Source organism: Bacillus rossius, chromosome 6 (genome assembly GCF_032445375.1).
Source record: "Bacillus rossius redtenbacheri isolate Brsri chromosome 6, Brsri_v3, whole genome shotgun sequence".
Taxonomy (NCBI): Eukaryota; Metazoa; Arthropoda; class Insecta; order Phasmatodea; family Bacillidae; genus Bacillus; species Bacillus rossius.
The window spans coordinates 53,084,331-53,102,474 of NC_086334.1; the positions used below are offsets into that span (position 1 = coordinate 53,084,331).

The 18,144-nt window shown below is 35.4% G+C and overlaps 2 protein-coding genes across 2 annotated transcripts in view; one reads left to right on the forward strand and one right to left on the reverse strand.

Moving 5' to 3' along the window:
• Positions 1-3,511: 3,511 nt before the first annotated feature.
• On the forward strand, positions 3,512-4,678 carry LOC134533193 (ELMO domain-containing protein 2). The gene has a single exon (XM_063370565.1). The coding sequence runs from the start codon at positions 3,604-3,606 to the stop codon at positions 4,540-4,542; it is 939 nt and encodes a 312-aa protein (XP_063226635.1). The 5' UTR covers positions 3,512-3,603; the 3' UTR covers positions 4,543-4,678.
• A 5,967-nt stretch (positions 4,679-10,645) lies between these two features.
• LOC134533194 (thioredoxin domain-containing protein) overlaps positions 10,646-18,144 on the reverse strand; it is a 33,225-nt gene continuing 25,726 nt past the window's right edge. The window contains exons 5-6 of the mRNA XM_063370566.1: positions 17,422-17,547; positions 10,646-15,008 (exon numbers count right to left, since the gene is read on the reverse strand). Coding sequence (XP_063226636.1) covers positions 14,843-15,008; positions 17,422-17,547 — 292 coding nt within the window. The 3' untranslated portion in view covers positions 10,646-14,842. The remainder of the gene's footprint in view (positions 15,009-17,421; positions 17,548-18,144) is intronic.

Genomic DNA, 18,144 nt, shown 5'->3' on the forward strand with positions numbered 1-18,144 from the left:
ATCTTCACAAGGGTCATCGTGCACACTGAACTTGCTACTGCAACTAGTGTCTGTCTTGTATGAATCATCCCTATCCTGCTGCCTTTCTGTTCTTTTTTTGTAGTCTCCCCTAGAACTGTTATCAATTAGCTGTAAATCAGCTGAAGAAGCATCTTCAAATACTTTTCTTGGTCTGCCTACTCGTTTTTTAGATGTTTGCTCTTTAACTTGTTGGCCATCTGTGTTTGGCATTTCATCAGGGCACACACTCTTGCCTGGTGAGACATTCATCATCTTACATTTTCGATTCTTCCTCTTAGGCGAAACAATATTTTCACGTTTTTTCTGCACAGCTTCCAGGAATGCTTCACCAACTAGTTCTTTACAAACAGTGTCTTCACTCGGAATTCGATCTATTACTTTATGTTTGTCAAGTGGGACAGTTCCACTCTTCAGAAACCCTGATGCAAGATTATTACCTTTGTCTTTCAGAGCAACGTCCACTAGTTGTTTAAATAAGGATGGAGATGTGTCCTTTGGCAAAGTTGAAGTGGTTTCGCAGTGTTGCGTGTTTTTCCATTCTCTCAAGATCTGTCTCCATGCTAACTTTAAAGGATGAAAATACGCTACATCCAAGGGTTGAGTTAAGTGAGTTGAGTGGGGAGGAAGGCACACAAACCTAATGTTATTCTCTTCGCATGCCTTTATCCCATTTTCATTTAAATGGGACGATAAATTGTCACCAATTAGTAGTTTGGGTCCATCTTGTTTTTTTAGTTTTGGTAATACAAGACTAAAGAACCAATCTTCAAATATGGAGGCATCGAACCAACCACTTTTTGATCTGTTATACCGGCAACCTTTCGGTCCTCCCGCTGTCCAAATGTCCCACATTTTCTCTGCTTTGTAGACAACATATGGCGGTAGCATTTTCCCTTCTGCATTTCCGCAAAGCATTATGGATGTTGAAGTTTTGGTTGTATTCATTATGTTGTCAACGTACTTACGTCCTCGTTTACAGACTACTTTGACACTGCCTGGGTCATCTGTAAGATTTGTTTCGTCATAATTCCAACAGTTTGAGGGAGGCACTCCTTCAGTGCTCTTCTCAAGATTTTTGAAATATGACTCAATGATATTTGTGTCAATTGCTGCCCTATTTTGTTTTACATTATTACACATTCGTGTAGAAAGTTCCTTGATACGGCCTAAAAATGATTTCACCCAATCATATCCTGGCAAGTTATCTCGAAACAAGTTGACTGTACCTTTTTTATCCAGATAGTTTTTCACACAATGCCTCAGTTCTGTTTCTGTCACTGGAAATCCAAACTCACTGAGAACTTTAATGTGTTGTATTAAGCTTTGTTCTTCAACATTCGAAAGGACTGTTTGCCGACCTGGTGTTTTGAGAAATTTACCTTTGATTTTTTCTTCAATGTAGACCTGGGAATGCTGTAATATTTTGCTGCCTCTCTTTGAGATTTTCCCCCCATTTTAATGTCATCTAGGCACTGTTCCAATTTCTCTGTTGTCCAGTTTTTGTATGGCCTACTTCTCAGTATTCGTAGGTGTTTCCTTGCCATCTTTAAGTATCTCTCCTAGAATAAAGAATGTAAATGCATGTATTATTCACTCAATAACACTAATGTGATAGTATTATATATTTAGTTGGGGCAACTTTGGCCCATTAAGTATAACTTTGGCCCGGGCCAGTGGCGGATCCAGGATTTTGGTTTGGGAAGGGCTTGACCCAGCTGAGGCTAGGTTTTATCAAGGCAAACACTAAAACAATAGTGGACCCAGATGCTTTTGGAGGGGGCTTGAGCCCCTTAGCCCCCCCCTCTGGATCCACTACTGGCCCGGGCCAAAGTTACCCCAATATTGATTCAGATGATGTCAGGTTATAAATACAGGGCAGAAAAACATGTTTCCATCAAAATTGTATCCAAATACATCATCATAATATAAAAAAAATTATATGAAACATTGTAGGTGTATACTTACAATAATTTTTTATTCTCGTTGTCAGTTTCACAGTTATGAAATCATCTTGGCATTAATAATAGCTTCTGCTTATAACTATACATTCCCCCAAGTGGTACCAACCTTAAAAATTTATTTTTACCTTTTATAGCTATGAAATGTATTGTCATAGAGATTGTACTATAAAGACATGCAAAATTATGTCCTCCATCTTTGTTTCATTTTCAATATATAAATTTTATAACTTTTTACCAATGGTGGGCCATAGTTAGACTCAATGGACAATGTTGCCCCAGTTTACGGTATCAAACTGTCATTGAATATTTTTTTTGAGAGGCAATAACCGATAGTAAATTAAAAACTAGTTGAACACTGCATAATGAGACTCTGCACCATTATTTACCAGAGTGATATCCTTAGCAGCTGAATTTAAACACAGATGTTCCAGCTTGAGGGACATTGAATGTTTGCGACACATATAACTGTGAAGAAGAAATCAGCTCCAAAAAGTCAAAGACTGTTCCTTTAGCAGGGTTAGTTGTGGTGACTGTTTTATAGGACAGTCTTAATCGATAATCTTGAAAAAAAAAATACCATGGCAGGAACATACTACGCACCATTACTTGACATTTTGAAGGCAGAAATCGCAGAAAAAGGTCACATTTACAGAAATAATAATTTTTATTTCACCAAGACAATGCACTAGTTCAATCCTCAATGGCAGAAATCTACGAATTGAATTCTGAACTGCTTGACCACCCTCCTTCCTCACCAGATCTAAACAAAATTTAATATTTTTTTGTTTCCTAGACTAAATGTTACACTCGGAGAACAGAGATTTTTGTCGGATGAGGTCATCACCTTCGTAAACAATTATTTTGCAGATATTCACGCAAACGATTGTTTTAAACAACTGTGCATCCTAAATGGCTAAAATTTCAGTGAGTATATTTCAAAACATGCACAAAAACATTCCTCAATTTTTAATGATGTGTGTTACTATCTTCATTTTGAGGTCGGAAACTTTTTAGACAACCCTCGTAAGAATGGACATCTGTTCTAAAAATTAAAATCCACTCAAGGTTATATTCCTTTTCTAACTTGAACACCTAAGGTCACTAACGAGGGTTCTTTCATATACTAAATCCATTAAAAGACACTGAGAAATGTTGCTTTTGATGTATGGTTTGGAGGCTATTCTCCTTTTTGAAGCTTGTGGGATTTGAAAGGTCAAACAGCCCAGTATTACAGTAATAACTTTTAGGATTACTTGTTTCAATTTAATGCAAGATTTTGCCCTACGATAATATTTCGACTTTGCGAATTATGTGTTATTCTAACATTTTCTATTTTTGTTACAATGCTTTAAAAACAATTTAAGACGTGTTGGGATACGCTGAAGGCCAAATTTAATAATACTTTGTGACGCATTTGTTTATTTAAAATTTGATATTTATTTATTTTCTACATTTTTGCAGAATAACTTATCTAGAAACTGAATGATGTGTTTAAATATTTATCAAGATAAGGAACTACAAGAATATCCTCGATGTGATTTTATCACTGCCTAAGCTAATATGGGATATGCTGAAATAGTTTAGCGGCGAAATAACCTATGCCAATGTTCTTATTTGCATCATGTTAGCGTCTTTATGTACTTTGATTTATTGGTACCTGCGACCTTTTATTAAATGGTTCTTAAGAAGGACAACTAAATTGTGTGAAATCCAGCGTATTTGTTATGGAGAACGACCTGGAGCCCCAAGGACCTTAAAAGTTGAATATTCTTTAGTTAACTCGAGGTCTTGTGCAATTCAACATCTTATAAAACAGTTGGATAATCTTGCTGCTTTTGAAAAATTCAGGAGTGACGATAGATATCACATAATTAGTTACGCAACAAATATAATATTGGACGTTAAGGGCATCAACCCAAAAATTCATCCTCAGTTTGTTAAATCGTTTGGTAAATGTGTAGAACTTATTTGGGGCTATCAACAGTTGTTGCACATTGTTGAAAGTCTTCGTGTGACTCGGTATGATGCTAGCAATACCATTCATGAAACAAAGCTACTCAGACTGTGGACCCTGTTAATGCCAAATGTGCCTCTTGAATCAAGGGTTACCAAGCAATGGCAAGAGATCGGTTTTCAAGGGGATGATCCTAAGACAGACTTTCGAGGTATGGGGCTGCTAGGACTTGAGAACCTTATTTATTTTGTGGAAGAATACCCAGGATCTGCAAGCCATGTTTTATCACACTCGAATCATCCGCAGTATGGATATGCATTTGCAATAGTTGGCATAAATTTAACTAGTATGGCATACCATTTGCTTAAAGAAGGAACAGCTAAGACTCACGTGTATAATGTTACGAAAACTATACCGACTATCAAAACATTTCACCAGTTATACTCTTATTTATTTTGTGAATTCGACAAGTTTTGGATTGAGTCCAAACCACGTAGTATGATGGAGTTTGCTTTCATTAAAGAAAGGTTTGAAAAGAGTGTTAGATCAAATTTGTTGGATTCTAACTGTGTTTTAAGGATAAATGTTTTGATTGATTGCATTTAAGTTTTCTTGCCCCACTCATGCTTGTCGAAGGATGCTAGTTTAAACCATAAGCTTCTTCATATTGATGCATATGATGCTTGTACCTACTCAACTAATGTTTGGCAGAGCCATTCATAACTAATGAATCAACAGCTCATTGCACTGCATTTTTTTTTGTCTAGTTGTTGAATGCTTCAGTAATTAAGAGCTATTCTTTGGATTATGGTTCTCTTATCTGAATTGAAAATAGTTTTTTTTTTGTAAGAGCTTGTTAGGATGGTGCAGATGTGTTCTTATACCTATACTTGGTGTGAATTGAAATTCTGTTTCAGTTATTATGTCAAACCTAGAGCCTGAAGTACCTACTGTGCTAAACTATGTTTTCCCCCCAATGTAGCAGCATTAGTGAATAGAAAACAATAAATTATTGTGCTGAGTTAAATTATTTTACTGAAAATATGTTTAACAAAACGTTCCAATTGGATAAATGTACCTTGTTTTCTGTGATTCTGCCGTATCAGTATGTATTAAGTTAAGTTTTGATTAGCTGCCATGACGGTGAACTGTTAAGCACACAGTCTGTAATCGGCTGTGTGTGTTCCCAAGTTACACCTGAGTAAGAAATTGTAATCAGTGAGTAATATTAAAAATTGTTTTTGTGATTTTAATTATTATCGAAATATTAATTATTTCAGCTTATTCATGGCACTTTGTGAGATCTGTTATTAAGTTAGGTAATGTTTAAACTGATAAAGCTAAGGATTAAATTTTTTTTTGTAATATTTTGTCAGTTTGTTATGAAATGTAAGTTCTAGCTGTACTCTGTGCAATAGGTAACTGTTACGCTGACTGGGAGAGTTGAAAGTGTTTATATTAGCTGTAATAATGCACTACATGTAGAGCTGCACACTTGATCCAATCTTAAATAGTTACCTAGTTCACCCAGCATCATGCCTTGCATTGTGTGAACCAGTTCCAGGATGTTTTCAGTATCTTTTAACAAAATATTTTAAAAGTTTATTTTGACGTGATAACGCCTTATAAATCGATGAACGCCGGCTGCACACACGAAAAAGCATGACTCATTGTCACGTTCCGTCTGAGCTGAGCGTGCAAGAACCGGCCAAACCACCATGCGAGAAAATCTTCTATATCAAACAGGTTAAGGCGGTTTTTTTAAAAGCAGCAATTTAAAAAATTTGATTTATTTGTCCAAATTTCATCATTTCAAATTAACAATTTATTGACATTGATTTGATTTCAGTTTATTTCTATAACGAATTGTTCGTGATTATATTTAAACAAATTATTTAAATTAAATTTGCATATTCTGTAAATAATATTTGAAAATTAAAAAGTATGCAATTTTTCATCAATGTTTTCGTATGACATTATCACGTAAAATTATCGTCTGTAAACCGACATTAAAGACAACCTCCCCCTTTTTTTATTATCAAAGGATGAATTTTATATTTACATACATAACCAAAATTAAACACGAACAAATGCAATACAAACTTTCCTACAATTTGCGGGAATGTACAGAGTTTTTGTTAAAAAAGCTATAATATGTTCAGAAATAATTTCCTCACACAATTATAAACTGAAGTGAAGCCTCAAAAAACAGAGCAAGACTGCTGGAAATTTAAACGTTTCGAAACTCACAGACCATTGCTTTTTATTTATAGACTTTTTCATGACTTTCATGACTAGTTCTTCAGTTTCTTTACTTTTTCGCGGCCTGTAAACATCCTGTAAATACCAACATTTATAATGCCTTGAGGTTATTCAGTGTAAGTTCAGAAGTAACTCTCCCAGTAAGTTTGCCCTTTCATGCTTGCCCCCTCCTCCTCATTCAGTATTTATTTTTCGAGATCACAGTTTTACCCTTTGAACACTTTGGTTTCTCTTAAATGATGAAATTCTGTTCTTGATTGCTGGAATTTTTCTTTATGATCCTATGTTTTCAGAAACACAAAATTTATAAGCACAACATTTTCTGGTTCTAATGGGGTTTCCTCTGTGTTAATGTGTAAATATTTACAATTAATCATTGTACTCTTTTATGTAACTGCATACTTTATACATTGTGAAATGATGAGTTCTTGCCTGAAATGTTATTTTTTTATTTTTCTTTTGTCATTCAGGTCTAAACAACAGTTTCAGTAATTTATTTTTTTAAATTTTCATTTTATTAGTTCTTGAGTGGAAAGCATGTGTGTTGGTTCCTTGCTTATAAAGATAAACTACTTTACTTAAATATTACTCCCCTACCATGTTTTTTTTCATGAATAATTTAATATTTTATATTTGACATTTCAAATTAAATGTTTTCAATTATTCATTACCAATAGCTACACCAAGTGGGACTCATAATTTGAAAAGAAAAAAATAATAATATTGATTTAAGAAAATGAATTGCCAGTTTTTTTCTCTTTCATTTTGCACCTCTATACATAAATAACCATAATAGAGGTGTAAAATGAAATAAAATTAAAAAAAACCTGGCAATGCAGTTTCTTAAATCAATTCTTGGACTCCTTTGAAGAGTGAAAAAAAAAAGTTTCACTGTATGTTAAAATTTGATTCAAAAAATTCTATAACTATTAATTGTATGATATTTTATTTAAAATTAGATTGTAATTAAAAAAGGTATTTTGTCTTTTTTTTTAACAGTGAACTGTGATCTGTTCATTAAGTCATCTAAATAAAATGGCTACCTTGATGTACCTTATCAAATGAGATTGCTGATAAATGATCTGCAACATATTTTTGATATACAGAACTAAGATCATTTAAACTAAATCTCTTTATTTCATGGAGTAAGTCAACATGGATGACCCTCTTAATATAAGCTGGATATTATGCAAGGACGTGTTTATCCTTTCTTCCCACATGAAATTTACAAAAACACATGTTTATTACACTTCAAACCAGTGCAGTCAAAAAACTGTATTGTAAATAATTTTATCTACTAAAAGATTAAAAAGTAAATGGATAAATTATGAAACAACGTTAAAACAATTAAAATTGTAATTTGAAGTTGTTAGGTTATTTAGTCAATATAATTTTTTTTTAAAATAATGAATAAATGTTGAGAAGGAAACAGTTACAGTGACTGCTCTCTCTTGTCACAATTATATCAAAACACCATTAGGTTTCTTTAGTGAGTCTGATGTAGACTATTTGAAATACATGCTTTGCTCGATTTTATATAACAATTAGTGTTATCAGTGTATTAGTAGTGTTAATGTGTTGAAATCATCATCATAGAACAGTCATATATTGTTGTCAATAGTGAAGTAGTAGGTATTCTTCATCCAACAGTATTTCACTTAAGTTCAGTCATTTTCTATAAATGGCTGCAGTGTAGCATTGTTTTTGTTATCATGTTTGTGTTTTAGGAGAGAATTTAGAATTTAATAAAGTATTATACTCGTACCTATTAAAGAAGTGATGTAATACTGTGTGTGAAAAAGTATTTTTGAATGGTGCTCACTGCCTGCTTTAATGCAACATTTTCAACCTCGCAAAAAGTAATAACCATAAATATAGGTTAATATTTTGTTTAAAAACAAAATTATTTTCGGAGTACAGAGTACAGTCACTGCCAGCAGGGTTTGTACATATAACATGTTCTGTATGTTTTTGTTTTTTTTTTCTATGCAAAAACTGTTGCATTCCATTGTTGACTTGTACTTAAAACTGTGCTTTATTTTCCTAAGGCAAAGCCTCACAGTTTACATTAAAGGTTGTGCTATTATGCATGTTGTGTGATTATTCATTCATTTATTCCATTTATCAATTATTACCTACATACTTTGTTTCCATATCATCACTAAGGTGCAAAAAATTGTATCTAGTTATTGGTAGGTTTTCATAGATAGATGCCGTGGGTAAAATTACTTATTTTTGTTTTTAAATACTTATTAAAGACAGATGTATAACTAAGTCTAGATCTAATGTCTGGACTAAGTTACCTATTACTTGTTTGTTGTACCTCAGTGTAAATCCTGTATCAGCTAGACCTACCTGTTGTTGGTATTATCAAATGTTTTTCAGTTTGACCCAGTGTTTTGATGTATTCAAAATTTTACATGTTAATTTAGGAGAGACATCCTACAATTTCTACATGAAATTGGAACATAGAGTGCTGTAAGCTTTCACGATCCCAACAATGTGCCAACTGCACATGTAACGAGACACATCCAGGGGCGCAACAACAGGGGGGGGGGGGGGAAGGGTTTTTTGCCCCCCCCCCCCCCCTCTGAAACCTTGAAGTGGGGGCAAACAGGGGCAAAGAAAGTGCTGTGTATTCAATTTTTAGATAGTAAAACTGCTTAAATAGCAACATTTTCCGAATTGAAATACAAATTTTCCCGGGGGAGGACCCCCGGGCCCCCCAGCTTCAATAGGGGGGATCGATGATTCTTTATAATAAGGAAATAAGGTATGTTGCCCCCCCTTTGGAAATTTAGTTGTTGCGCCCCTGCATACAACAGTTCTGTTGTAGGATGAGCTGTATTTGCTTCTCGCAGCTCCAGCAAACACACGCTGCTACCGAATTAACACCGAAAAGCATGCCAATACACCATATAACATCGAAATTAAAGTTAATACACCACAAAATGCAATTAAAATTATGAAACTAATCAGCATTTTCAATCAACTCTAATGACGAAGTAATCTAATTTTTCAAATATTAAATTAAATGAAAGTAATTTATTTAGCATGACATTTGAACCACAAATTAATGAAAAAAAGATAGGAAAAAGTTTATTTTTTTTTAAAAATCTTGCAAATATTATTACTAATCATTTTTACACTATAGACTTAGAACATTTTTCAAACACAAAAATATTCACCAGATTTATTTTATTTATTCCGAAAAGTTAGACATGCTTATTACAAAACATAACATGTATCAGTCAAAATGCCACAGTTTTAGTATCACAAAACATTTAGGTATCATATTTGTTCTATTATATGCTATATTTTTTAATAAACAGATTTCATAAAAAAATAAAGACACTGAAATCTTCTGTTTTAAAAATCAAAATTGGCATTGAAAATAAAACCATAAAATCTTGTCTCTACCCATAGTAATAGCAGATTGTCAGTGACCCCTTCCAGAGGTATTTCAAACAATTCCAGTTCAGAATTTGACTAGTTATGTTAGAAATTCAACTCTTATTACAATTTTTAAACATATGGAATCATATTTTAAATAAATTGCACCGCAACTTATTTTATAAATATAATTTGCTGTCTGTTTTCTAGTGATTAATGGTTTATTATACAGAATAACAGTTTACACTTTTAAAATATGTTTGGATTGTAGTTGAAAAGAAATTAGTAATCAAACAACATTTTTATTGCATTGTTTTTGTTCCCTATTACAAACCAAATACACTACAACCTGAGCTGCAATATAACAGAGTTACTAAAAGATGTATGTTCATATATTTTGAAAATATTTTTCTATTTGTAAACAGCTATTGTGTACACCAGAATGTAAAATATGTCTTTTGACATCAGAGACAAGCAAAAATTGTAATTTGCTTCCTAAACTCAATTTATTTTAAGGTGTTAAAAAGTACACAACTATGACATACCTACACTTATTATTATTGCTTGGTTAAGACCTAAAACAAGCTGGTTCTGATTCCCATTTTGATTCTCATATTTGAGATTTAAGCCTTCACTTTCAAATTGATTCCATCAGATTCCATGTGCCAGATACCTTGATTAATTGGCGAAAGTTCCAGTTGAGCGGAACGTTTAATTGGCTGAAAATCCTATTTAAAAATTTCAAAGAATTGACTTTCATGGTCTTATTTAAGTATAAAATATTAGCAACTTAATTTTGAGGTTTTTCCTGTAGAGAAAGAAATAAAAATGTTAGATAATGAATCTAGATTCCATTGAAGTTTATGTAATCAGCCAAATTCAAAATTGGAAACAATCCAACACTAGTTATTATTTTGCAACATGCATATGGCCTAAAATATTGATACTGCCCAGCAGATAAAACTGATGATCGTAAACAGGTAGGTTTTCTATTCATGGCAGTAAATACCTATGTTCTTTAGGAACGAGGAAGAAAAAATTACCACAAGTCAAATACTTCAAAAATATATATTTTTTATCTCAAATGAGTACAATAATTATTTTTATTAGCAAAAGTAAAAATCAGCAACAATCACAACAAGGAAGGAATAAAAAACAATACTTAAATGCTAAATTTCTTAACAGGGTATACACGTTTTCCTCGGTGTCTGAAACAGAAACATGTTTGTTGTGTGTCTTCCTGATATTCAAAGCTGTTTGTTACAAAGTAATGATCTGATATTTATATCATGAACAAAATCACTTATTGAATCCGTAAGTAAACCAACAAAAAAAAAATTCATGCAATTTAAACTATAGGGATGGGAGTGTAGATTGTTCGGTGCTCAATTCCTACATGCATGGAATTGGCAAATTTTTTTTCAAAGACTGTTTAATGAGGAATACCATCATACTTATAATCCCTAGTGATGACTGGTGAGTAATGACAACTGATAATATAGTAAATGTAGTTTGCGAGAATGAAACCAGAAATTGTTGCAAAATTGCAACATTTTAGTATTTTGCGGCCAGAAAGACAAATATTTTCACACAAGTTTTTAGTTAAATTAGTACATTATGTTAACAAAATAAATTCCTGTAAATTTAATGGCTACTCTTATGTTTAACTTAGTTGCAATTTAAACTTACACTTTGTATTAAATGCCATTCTTGCCAATATCAAGAAATTTTATATTCATTCTAAAAATCATGGCAGATGCAAGTACAGTAAAAAAAACAATGAAAACAAAATGTCATACCACATGCTGTAAATAAATGGACTATACTGTAACAGTGAGCACAATCAATGAAACACAACAGTCATTGTGATATTTTAAATTGCACCAATATGATTGGCCCACAGCATTTGGTACTTCCAGCGGCATTACACAAACACAAACTGTCGCGTACACATATCCCCTCAACCCTTGCTGCTGGAAGAAGGTATCACACACCCACAAAGAGCAACAGTAATTACAACTTTACTATCAGCAGTTAGTACAACGGGTTTTAAGAGGTTTGGCAGAAAAAAATGCAACATATTGAATCTTGATTCTAAGTTTCTTAGTACCATTTTTCATTTATTTTTGTAATTAATTTAAACCACATAACATATTTACCATACAAAAAATCTAACATTTTCAAAGTAACTTTTTTTATGCCCCTTACATATTTGGGACCAGGTAAAACCCCTGGCTCATTGATACGGGGTTAAATAGTGCAAGCATTTTAAGCAGGCAGGTTCAATACAGGACAAGAAGGATGGTCCGGAAGAATATTTGGTCAGGGCAGATAGTTTGAATCGTGCTGGGGTCTGGAACTTGGGCCTTGCGGTCTGCACTGGTGTTTATGCACGTCTGGGTTGGTACCAGTGGCGCATGCGCTCCTGGGGGCGGGCGACAGTGCTCGTCGTCCTTACGGCTGCCGGTCAGCGCATGTACTTAAAGCTAGGAAAGAAGTTATTGGATGCAAACAAAAAATTTATTAATTTAATTACATTAATTAACAGCGTGCTGGCACATCGGATCTTACTACAGAAGGAATAGAGCGGTCGGTCACCTGCTGGCAGTAACAGAATATCGGCAGTTAGAAAAATTATCCAACCCGTTGCAAAACCTAGGCCCAACATCTACGCTTCAGGAGCTACGAGTTAATTAATTTAAAATGTAATGCCTAACCACAAGTTGGTGCATAGGAACACACTCAGGAAATGATAGAGCTGCAGTTTGACTTGTCGCGAGTAGGCATTCAGCCGGTTAGAAAAATTATCCAGTCTTCATCATGAATTTACACCATAAGGGTCTCACCATATATCTGTCTTCATTAAGAGTTCCATTCTTGTCTTTGTGTTCCGTGCCTCAGCTTATTAGCGCGTAAGAAATACAGCACTGGTGTTGACCTCTTTGTCAGTAAATTACTGGACGGGGAGAGGCGGCACACTCCTCCCCTTTTTTTTCTTCACATTTTCAAATCCCTCAAATTTATCGCATACCCTTGTTTCCCTTTCGTCTATTGTGTTTTATTTTTTTTTACCAATCTATTTTCCACGGAGAGAGAAACGTGGCAAGCTACTCTCTGTAGGTTCCTTTCTTGCTATAAAATCTAGCACTCATAAACACCAACAATGGCTGCAGTTTTGTTATGGAATGTTTAGTTGAAAGCGTGGAATATCTCATGGAAGAACAATAATAATTGGGCACAGTTGCATCACAAACATCAAGACAGACACATTAATTGCATATTGTGCCAGTTCACGGGACATTAACAATGATCAACTCTGCCACATGGCCTCACACACATGTACACACACATTCTTGCTCTCTCTCTGGCTGGTTTATTTTTAGATTTTCCCCTCAACTCCTCGCCCTTACATTGCAACAGACAGTCACTTGCTGGCGCCGACATAGCACCATAGAACAAGGAGGGAGATATAGAAGTGCAACTCTTACAGTGGAAACTGAAACCACGATTGGCGTGACATGTGAAGCTATCTGTTGGGAGGGACCACATTTAGGGGAAGAAGAAGAATAACAAACAAACTTGGGCAGGAGGTTCAAATCCAAATTGTTAACTTTATAATAATAATTTAATTGCCCGACGACTCATTTCTTAGTAAAAGACACTGCGGAAAAAACTGGTCTGTAACAAAAAAAATGTTCTATACAAGTAAATAAGTAGAAGATGCAGTATGTCATACCAAAAGATAGGTGGCTACCAAAATAAAATGAAATAACTTTTCACTGGTTGATTTGCATGATAATAGCTGATGCATTACTTCTCACAATCAATGTACGTAGCTACATTAGTAAAATACATATAATAAAAGCACCTATCTAGCGCGGGGACCCAAAACTACTTCAAGAACTATGTCTCATTCTCAGTAATTAAGAGTTTCTCTGTCATGCCTGTCACGTGGCAAACGCACACGCACAATAACCGTGCTGCTCACAGAGCACTACTACCGAGATAATTTTGATTAAACAAATTATACATACACGTGAAGTTTAATTTATTAAAAACCAAAATTGGTTAGTTATTTACGTAAATATTCAACCACACAGAGCAATATTATTAGTATTTTTTTTACCCATGGTCAAAAACTTGCATAAGGATTGCACATCATTTTATTAATCTAAAAACTGGCATAAAATGTGCATCTGAACACGCGTAAATGTGGTATCTTTAATTACCAGACTTTTTCAGCAAAAATAACAATTAAAAAAAAAAAAAAAAAAAAAAGGAATTTGTTTTTCCTGCCAAACCTCAGGGAATCTAAAAAGTTTTCTTAATTTCAGGATCCTGCACATCCTAATATATATATTTTTTAATTAGTAAAGTCAGTCCAGCTTAAATTTTATTTGAAGTACCATTTTAAAAAAGTTTGTTTTGTGATAATTTATATGGAATACTTTTTATTATAATTTTTTTAAATATTGATATGTCAATTATGACACAAAAAAAATAGTTACGCTGAAACTGAATTTTGTAAATACAAAATTTTTAAAATAGAAATTGGAATTTCTAAGTTTTAAACCCACCCATTTTTACAGGCTAGCATTACTAAGGCCAGAATTACAATGGCCTGTCGTGTCCATCTGTCAGCATCAGAGCGATTTACAAAACTTCACTCGTCCATTATAATTTTTCCATTTTATTGCTGCCAACTATGTATTGAGAACACTTAAATTTTGGAGAAAATTTTTCTTGTATTATTTATGTACTTTAGCAATCATGTAAGTCACACACTTATAACACATTAAATAAAATGTTTTTTTCACTCTTGTCTTTATTTAGAACTGTTTTGAGATGCCATGCATAATTAATCACACTTCTGTGACTCGAAAAATAGTTTTAATTGTGTTCTAACATATGTTAGAACATATTTATGAGAAGCAGCATTACAATTTTAACAAATTTCAAGACCTTCTAATATAATATTTGAAATGCATAACTTTGCAGATGTTTGGATATTAAAAACGTTGTCAGTCAAAAAATATTAAGTCACCAAAACTTTTGACGAATTACATTTTTTTGGATTATCTCATTGGCTGCAGGTAAGGTGATTGACGGATGGACGGAGGCAAGTAATTCTGGCTTACAAAGTCAATAGTTCTACGAAGTTACAGATGAACCCAATTTGTCTGTGCTGAACAGGAAACTAATGGTAACCCACATGAAAGTTGGGAAAGGGCCACGGAAGAGTGCGCGAGCGCTACTTGCTCTTCTTGGCCTTGGCCGGGGGCCTGGCCCGGGGCCCGGAGCGTGCCAGCCGGCGGTACAGCAGCCACAGGAGCAGCAGGAACGCCACGCCCCCGCCCGCCTGCCACAGGAGCAGGTTGTCCCTGACGTGGTCCGCCACCATCTGGGTCAGGTCGTCGCTGCGCACAGGCACACACTCGCAGTAGGTACAGATGGTTTTATTCTTAGTCAAGTTTTGTTTTTAAATCACAAAAATTAGGTTTTATTTTTAATTTTAAAAAAAATTAAGTTTTGTAATACTTACTTTACCATAATAGTGATAAAATTTACATGCTACATTTTAACGATAATATAATTTGTAATAAATTGGGCTAAAACAAATATATTCAGAACAATAAAAATAAATTAGTGAGTATTTGTGGTTTAAAACTTAAAAGCGATTCAATATTGATACACAATTAACAAAAAAAAAATTAAATTAATATTTCTGATCCATGCACTTTGGTACAATTGACGTGCCCCTCTCTTCCTAAACATGTGTGCGGGCCACGGCAGATGGCCGAGACAGCAGTCGCTGCCTGGCCACACTCACTACGCCCGTTGCTTGGGCGACCACGCCCAGGTCTCTGGTTGCCCGGGCAACCATGTTGGGTGCTGGCGAAGCTATCCGAGCCTTCCCGACCGGCCGCTACCCCACACCTACCAGGCCAGCCGAGTGTGCATGGCACTACTGCAGGCTGGTGTTCCTGGAAGCGGCTGGCGATTCCCGGAATCCCCTCCCTTCCTGACGTCACTCCCAGGCTCTCAGGACGGGTATAAAAGGGCCAGCCCTTAGCCCAGGACAGTCGTACCCAAGAAGCACCACCGGCACCTGAGACTAGCTCACCGTGCCTTTTCAAGCAGCTGAGTTCTGGACTCACCGGGCTACCAGGAATCAACGCCTGCTCACCAGCGACGCAACAAGAGTCCCTCCAAGGAAAAAACAACCACGTTCGGCAGGAGAGTCGCGAACCGGAGGAGTGTGATTCGTGCTCACCAAAGACCTGCATGTCTATAGGCTGTAGGCAGATTTGAGCCAGTGGTAATGACAGCCAAGTAGTAGGAAGTGATGGATCCTAGGTCAGAGTGTAGAGAGACTGTCCCTTGCTCCTAAACATCTACTGAAAATAAATCTGGTATATACAAAGCATTTGGAATATCATTTCCAGGAAGAGAGGACCCACGGGGAACCTCCACAGCTGTCTCCATCCCCGTCTGCATCAACCCCAGGGAGGAACTGCCCAGCAGCAATTCTGTAATTACAAATTGCCCCCCCCCCCCCCCCCACACACACACACACACACAAATAAAGGTAATTTTATTTTTAAATTTATCAAACATTTTAATGGAATAAAACAGAAAGGATAAGCTCACCGGACAAAAAAGTTAGTCACCTTAGGTATTAAGCCTGTACAGATGGGGCAGTGAAAGAGTTCCAGGCTCGGATGCCTCAGATGCACATGCAATGCCTCTACGTGAGCATAAGGCAGTAGCGATCAGCGAGACATTGATATATCAAGCGGACAGTGTATGTCAACATGGGTAGACGTAAAGATGTGACAAGAGTGACAAAAAGGGGCAATCATGTTTGGCCGTGCTCACGGCCATACGGTGCGTGAAGTTGCTGGATTTGTTGTTTCGCAGCAGACAGTTCAACGTGTCTACAAGCAGTGGTGTACTACGAGTGGCCACGAAACATGACGTCAGAATTGTAGTCGGTAAAAGATCCTGACTGAAAAGGACCGGAGACGCGTTTCACGGATTGTGAATCTAAACCTACTTCCAAACCTGACAGGAATTGCTGCAGTCAGCGAATGAAGATCCATCCCGACCTGCTATCAAGAGAACTTTGCGACGGGAACTGTATGCAATGAACATTTGGAATCATCACCTCGCAAGAAACCATTGCTCACACAGGCACATAAAACTATGCCTCTTCAGTGGGCTAGAAATCATTGAACGTGGACAGCAGCTGACTGGCGGAACGTAATGTGGCCTGTATTCCAATGACTCAGATCGTCAAGTGCACAGAAGGCCAAATGAAGCATATCATCCTGGATGTGTGCAAGGTCAGGTTCAAGCCGGAGGTGGGTCTGTCATGTTTTGGGGGTGTTTTTCATATCATGGTTTGAGCCCGCTCACTGCCGTGACCACTAACATGAAGCAACATGTTTATGTAAACATTCTGAGTGATCAGGTGTTGCTTTTCAGTTGACATCTGCATGATGAGTATGCTATTGATATCCCTATTTTTTCAAGATGACAATAGCAAAGTTCATCGGGCTGGACGCATATGTGACTGGTTTTATGAACACTACCCCACCACTACATCTTGACTGGCCTGCAAAATTACATGACTTGAACCCAAATGAAAATCTGTGGGACATGTTGGATCAGCAGGTAAAATACATGTAGGTAATCAGTTTTCCATGAACAGTTTACCCAATGCACCGAAAGATTTTATGCCAGTTAAATGCATACAAACTTCACTGTAAAACATGATGGTGTAAAACTGCAGCATTACTAAGAATAATTAATTATAAACCCACTCACAAAGGGCTTTTCGGCGCTGGAACAATTTCCATGCGTGCATTCTTGTACCAATCCACTGCAAATGCCACGAACGATGGAACGTCGTAATTGGGAATGTTATAGCGATACATCTTTCCCTGACGAAAACTGCAACATACATAAATTAATGACAGGGTTGTAAAAAAATGTATACCAATTGCAATTAGTTATATCAGTGGTGCACCGATATGACTTTACCGATTCGATTACCGATTATGAGAGCAATAATTGGCAGATACCGATTCACTTACCGATTATAATGAAGAAATTTTTTTAAGTTTAATAATGCACACAAAAACTTTTATTCCCATGTGAATTTAATAACAAGATTAGGTAAAATTGAGAATACGGTTATAATAACAGTATAAAAATATATAAAATACACTATTAAGTCATTGCAAAGTGTAAATTAAATTTACTTCTATTTATACATATTTGTTATTGTAAACAACTTGAACTATAGTCTAATAATTGTAATTTACAATGGGTAAGTTTTTGTTGCGGAAAACTAGCATTATTATCGACTATCACATAAGGTTGCATCAAGAAATTACCGTTTAACAATATAAACATGCTGCTTTATTTTGTTCACTTGAGTTTATAGAAACAGGTTTCCACACTTCACTTTTTTTCCTCCCTACTCAACATCTCACTATAATTATATAAAAATGACTAAAAACCAATTCTAGCACATGTGATTTTATT

What these genes read in the sequence shown, in the direction of transcription:
- LOC134533193 (XM_063370565.1), top strand. Translation starts at nt 3,604, where the DNA reads ATGTTAGCGTCTTTATGTACTTTGATTTATTGGTACCTGCGACCTTTT.